Source organism: Musca domestica, unplaced genomic scaffold (assembly GCF_030504385.1).
Source record: "Musca domestica strain aabys unplaced genomic scaffold, Musca_domestica.polishedcontigs.V.1.1 28, whole genome shotgun sequence".
Classification (NCBI taxonomy): domain Eukaryota; kingdom Metazoa; phylum Arthropoda; class Insecta; order Diptera; family Muscidae; genus Musca; species Musca domestica.
This window is the reverse complement of record NW_026712293.1, coordinates 4,134,988-4,141,296: the sequence shown is the minus strand read 5'-3', so window position 1 is coordinate 4,141,296 and position 6,309 is coordinate 4,134,988. Positions and strand designations below refer to the sequence as shown.

The 6,309-nt window shown below is 43.1% G+C and overlaps 1 protein-coding gene across 1 annotated transcript; it reads left to right on the top strand.

Moving 5' to 3' along the window:
* Nucleotides 1–2,030: 2,030 nt before the first annotated feature.
* LOC131803241 (uncharacterized) lies at nucleotides 2,031–5,186 on the top strand. Its single transcript, XM_059124337.1, has 2 exons — nucleotides 2,031–2,361; nucleotides 4,447–5,186. Exons 1-2 carry the CDS (start codon nucleotides 2,031–2,033, stop codon nucleotides 5,184–5,186), a joined length of 1,071 nt encoding a protein of 356 aa, XP_058980320.1.
* The last annotated feature ends 1,123 nt before the right edge of the window (nucleotides 5,187–6,309 follow it).

Genomic DNA, 6,309 nt, shown 5'->3' with positions numbered 1-6,309 from the left:
CTCCTCGTATATCTAATTCGATGTTACTTATACCAAAATGTCTCTCGACTCTTTCATTCGTCTTGCCGACACGATCGTGGGATTTGATTCGGATATTAGTGATAATCTCCTTCCAGTCAGCTCCATTCACTCTATCAATGTTCACATTGAAGAAATTAAGTCCATATGGGTAAGAATCAAGTCCGAGTATGATACATACATCCGAGATCGTGAATCCGAGGGCAATGGAGACGAAGAGTCGGATGATGAAGACACAGCTTCTGAACTACAGACAATTCGAGCTAAGTATAAGACAACGTACCTTACTTACTGTAAGTGTATATCCCAGCTGTCTCAGTTATCCGAGGAACTACAATCGGCTTCAATTCCAAAAGAGTCTCCCGTGGCTCCCAGCCCAGTTCCTCCATCCAATCCTGAACAGGCGAACTCAGGATATTCCTTCAATTTACCGTGATGTGATACAGAGGTCTTCTCCGGGGATTATATGTCATGGCCCACATTCCGAGACATGTTCACGGCTGTGTACATAAAAAATCCTCGCCTCAGTCCAGTTGAGAAATTATTTCATTTAGTTCACAAGACCAAAGGCGAAGCAAAAGAGATAGTTCAGAAGAGTCCTCTTGCTAATAGTGGTTTCAGCCAAGCCTGGTCCAGCCTGTGCGATCGCTACGAAAATAAGCGAATTCTCGTAAATGGCCAGCTTAAAGTTTTATTCAACCTTCCTTCAGTTCCTTCTGAATCTGCTCAGAGTTCAAAACGCCTCCAAAGAGACATTAATTCATGCATCTCTGTTCTCAAGACCTACGATATGGACGTGGCTAGCTGGGATCCCATTTTTATCTCTCTCTGTTCTAATCGTCTACCTGATTCCACACTTACTCTTTGGGAGCATACCCTCTCGGACAAGTCCAGTATTCCACGGTGAGCAGAATTGGACACATTCCTAACAAATAGATATCGCACTCTAGAGTCTGTTTCAGAGATGCGAAAAGGTGTTTCAGGTTCAAGTCAAAAGGAAAGTTCGGTCGATATAAAGTCCAAAGTTGCCAAAAAGTTTAGTTCGTTCCTCACATAATTCGCAAATGTCCGAAGTTTTTAAAAATGAATTATGAAGCGCGCATTTCTGAGATCAGACGGCAAGGACTGTGTCTCAACTGCTTTTCAAAAACGCATTCCGTGAAAAATTGTCCTAGCAAATATAGTTGCTATACATGCAATAAGCGGCATAATACTCTTCTGCATAGAAACTCTGTTCATTCTTCTTCCTCCTCAGCACCATCTACATCTAGCACTGCTCCAAATTCAAACCTCAATCCCAGCTCCGCTCCATTTTCATATTCTGGATTACAGTCCACTAGCAGCGGAGTGGGGACTGTACAAAATTATTTTTCTGCTAGTGTTCAGGGGGTATTGCTAGGCACGGCGATGGTACAAATTGTTCATAATGGTGTGACATATTCGGCTCTCGCGCTCTTCGATTCTGGTTCCGAGGGAACTTTTATTTCAGAATCATTGTTTAATAAACTTAAATTGCCTCATAAGCGCACGAGAGCTCAAATTTCAGGTTTGAATGATTCTAATTCTGCCAGCGTACGTAAACAGTGCTCTTTCATTCTTTCTTCGCAATTTGACCACAACTTTGAATTAACGATTACTGCCTTCGTAATTCCTAAACTTTCGGGGAATCTGCCAAGTCATTCTATTCCGACTGCTTCGTTCAAAGATCTCCCAAATATTTCGTTGGCTGACCCTAACTTCTACAAGAGATCACAAGTTGACCTACCCTAATGCTTTCCAATTCAAGAATAGGTATATGCGGCTCTCTTCTGGTCCAAGAGACAGTCTTCGGATGGATCTTGACGGGCCCCATAGGTAAGAATTCGTCCAGGGTCGTCAACATAATCTCTAATTTTTGCGAAATCTCTTTGCATAAAGAGATTTCACGCTTTTGGAGGTGGAGAATCTTCCAAGGAAGAACTTCTTGTCCCCACCCGATAAATTTTACGAAGAACTATAATGACGGTAAATACATGGTTCGTTTGCCTTTTAAAGAGACTAATTTTAATGGCGAAGGTTTAGGACATTCAAGATCCAGTGTTGTGGCCCAGTTCTATAGGAACGAAGCTCGACTCATGTGTACTCCCGATTTAAAGAAGGAATATGATCGAGTCGTTCGGGAATACTGTGATCTAGGCCATATGCGCTGTATTCCCCATTCCAACGTTTCATCCGGTCCTAGTTATTATTTACCTCACCATGCCGTCATCAAACCTGAGAGCGTATCTACAAAGGTTCGGGTAGTATTTAATGCCTCCTCTCCTACTTCCACCGGGTTAAGTCTCAATGATATTCTTCATACGGGCCCAATTCTAACCTTGTTAATTTTAAGGTGGAGATTCTTTAGCTTCGTTTTCAATGCCGACATTGAGAAAATGTATAGGCAAATATTAATTCAACCAGATCATGCTAAATTCCAGATGATCTTATATCGTTCAAGTCCAGATGAGGAAATTCAAGACTTTCAATTATAGATAGTGACATTTGGGGTCAATTCCGCACCTTATCTGGCGATTCGAGTACTTTATCAGCTAGCTGAGGATGTTCGTTCAGAACTTCCTAGAGCTAGCGACATTCTTCGCAATTTTATGTACGTTGACGATGTACTCGGTGGGGCTCATTCTATTCCTTTAGCACTTCGTTCTATTCAGGAGTTGCAATCAGCTGGATTTTCTTTACGAAAGTGCACATCCAATTTGAAAACAACTTTGGCCGATATTCCGCCTGAGCATCTCCTTCGACAGGACTTTCTTGACTTCGAAGAAAGTAGTACGGCCAAAATGTTAGGCATACGATGGGATACTCATTCAGATTCTTTCTTTTTTACTGACAAACCATTTTCTAATCCGTCCACATATACCAAACGTGTACTTCTGTCGCATATAGCGAAATTGTTCGATCCAGCCGGTTGGTTATCTCCATGTGTGGTTTTGGCAAAAATTATGATGCAGAAGATTTGGGCCTCTGGTATCGGATGGGATAATTTATTGCCTCGTGATATCGTTTCCGATTGGTTGCAATTCCAAAATGATTTTCCGTCCATTGATAAAATTCGAATTCCGCGCTGGATAGATTTCTCAAGCGATATTCAATTTCATGGCTTCTGTGACGCGTCAGAGAGCGCGTATGCAGCGGCCTTGTACATTCGTATATCCTCTGGCGCATCTGTTTCCAAGCACCTTCTATATTCCAAGACGAAAGTAGCTCCATTAAAAACTCTGTCCATTCCGAGACTTGAGTTATGTGGTGCTGTACTTCTAGCTGAAATGATCGATATTCTTCTTCCGTCATTGGATGTCCCATCCTATTCCATATTCTGCTGGACGGACTCCACAATTGTTCTTTCGTGGTTGGCTAAAGCACCTTGCTTCTGGAAAACTTTAGTGGCGAATAGAGCTTCCAACATTACTCAAATTGTTGATTCATCCAAATGGCATCATGTTTCTTCTGAGACAAATCCAGCAGACCTGGCAAGCAGAGGCGTTTTCCCGTCAGACCTTGTCGGTAATGACTTATGGTGGCAGGGACCGCATTGACTGCGCGAAAAATCTAGCATGTGGGGTGCAACCGCTGTTTCAATTCCGGACACAAATCTCGAAAAGAGGTCCATTCACGTCAACTTTGCTTATTTTTCTGATTTCCAAGACGTCTTAGATGTGTTTTCATGCTTCAGTAAAGCTCTTCGTGCCCTCGCCCTGGTCTATAGATTCATCTCTCGCACGCATCATGGATTTCATACTAATTCTGTTCGCGTATCGGGCCCCTTGACTAGCGATGAGCTGAATCTAGCTAGAAATCGGTGGATTCAGTTGTGCCAAAAGGCATTCTATCCAAATGAATACCACGCAATATTTGCCAAACTTCCAATTCTTGCTTCCAGTTGTATCCGTAATTTAAATCCTTTCCAAGATGCTGATAGAATAATTCGTTCATGTGGCCGCCTTTCATCCTCTCCGGGCCTATCTTATAACGAGAAACATCCCATCATTCTTCCGTACAATTGCCATTTCTCAAAGTTGCTGGTTTCTTTCGTTCATTCGGTTACTCTCCATGGTGGTAACCAGCTAGTTCTGAGAGTAATTCGCTCTCAATATTGGATTCTCAAGGTGAAAAACCTCATCAAGACCACAATTAACAAGTGTAAAGTTTGCATCCTTTACAAAAAACGTTTTCAGAAGCAACTAATGGTTGCCCTTCCTCCAGAAAGGACCGAGCTTTCTCGCCCATTCGCACGAACTGGTCTAGATTTTGCTGGACCATTCGATTTAAAAACATACAACGGTCGGTCTTGTATCACTAAAGGATACGTATGCGTTTTCGTGTGTTTCGCAACGAAGGCTATCCATTTAGAACTCACTTCGGATCTTTCCACATCCACGTTTCTTTCAGCGTTTCATCGCTTTGTTTCACGCAGAGGTTGTCCGTTGCATTTGTATTCCGACAATGGGTCAACATTCGTAGGGGCTTCGAAGATCTTAGCCCGAAACTTCTTGCAAGCCTCTCGTGACGGAGTCACAGCCTATTATGCTCTACAAGGACTAACTTGGCATTTTATACCTCCGGGTGCTCCCCATATGGGTGGATTGTGGGAAGCCGGAGTTAAGAGCTTCAAGGCTCACTTCCGTAAGTTCGCAGGTTCAATGAAGTTTACATTCGAAGAATTTTCCACTTTGTTGTCCCGCATAGAAGCTTGGCTTAATTCCAGGCCATTGTCACCAATTTCGCAGGATCCTTTTGACTTTGCTGCCTTAACTCCCGGGCATTTCTTTATTGGGACTCCTATTCTGGTTCCCGTCGATCCTCAAATTGATACTTCTTCCACTTCCATTCTCAATCGTTGGGAAAAACTGAAGGCAATTCACCAAACGTTCTGTTCACGATGGAAAAACGAATACTTGCGTGAGCTTCAGAAACGCAATAAATGGCAAACTTCTGAACCTAACGTCACCGTCGATTCGTTAGTAGCCGTCATCGATGACAATCTTCCACCGAACGCGTGGCGTCTAGGGCGCATTTCGAAAGTATATCTGGGTTCAGACGAACGTGTACGAGTCGCGGATATAGTTACCCAACAGGGAACTATCACCCGACCAGTCACGAAACTCGTCGTATTATCCTCCCAAAACTAATACTTTCTTCCATCCAATCTGTTCCTGATGTCTAATCTGTAACAATCCGTTATATTCGTCACTTCTACGCCAAGTAGAACAATATGTCTAACCGATCGCCATCCCGTGCTCGTTCAATCATCCGTTCCAGCGTGGAGAAACACCGTCTGGCATATTCTTGCCATATTTGTCACACCCGACATCCATTGCGCCTATGCCGGAAATTTATGGGGATGAGTACATCTGGTCGTCTCAGTGTCGTGGAGAAATACAAATATTGCAAAAATTGTCTCGTACACGAGCATTCCCACGGCAGCTGCTTTTCATCGCAGGGTTGCAAGAAGTGCCACAAGCGGCACCACACCTTACTTCACCCATCGACTGAACGCACTCAACATCAACGACGTCCTCAACCCGAAGGTCATGCCCAGCCCACAGATCGCGCGCATCCCGAAGCTACACCTTCAGCTACCAACGACATTAGTGCCAAAACACTATCATCGCTGATACGCCAAAATACCATTGTTTTGGTCCCGACAGTGGTCGTTCGGATTTCAGATGGGAAAGTGAAGTTGACAGCACGATGCCTACTGGATTCAGGTTCAACTGTCAGCAGAGTATTAAAAAGGTTGACCGACTCCAAGAATTTGACGACGCTCACCTTGGACAAGGAATCGTTGTGCCCTCTAACCCTGACATCCCGGTTTGATTCTGCACGGTAAGTCGAAGCGATGATGAAGGTAGATAGTCGGGTAAACATTAAAACTCCTTCCAAAGACTTGCCTGCAGACTTCAAGGACAATTATGTCAACTTATGCCTGGCCGACTCAAAATTCTATGAGCGTTCTACCATCGACATAATTATTGGAGCTGACTTGTACACTAAAATAGTCTTAGAAGGTACCATTTCAAGACCAGGACTGCCATCAACACCATATTTGGCTGGGCCATTTATGGACCTTATTCGTCCTAGTTTCTATCCTGAAACATACTATATATCTTCTAAATTTGCACTATTTTGTATTTATTTTTATTCTTGTGAACGAAACACAAACTTTCCTTTTCAGCTACATATATTCTTTCCTTCAACATTTTTTTTCTGATAACGTAAATTCCATTCAGATTACGTTGTAATCCGGAAAAG

What these genes read in the sequence shown, in the direction of transcription:
- LOC131803241 (XM_059124337.1), top strand. Translation starts at nt 2,031, where the DNA reads ATGGTTCGTTTGCCTTTTAAAGAGACTAATTTTAATGGCGAAGGTTTA. An exon ending in CAATGATATTCTTCATACGG is followed by an intron (nt 2,362 to 4,446) that starts GCCCAATTCTAA and finishes CGTTTCTTTCAG; the next exon opens with CGTTTCATCGCTTTGTTTCA.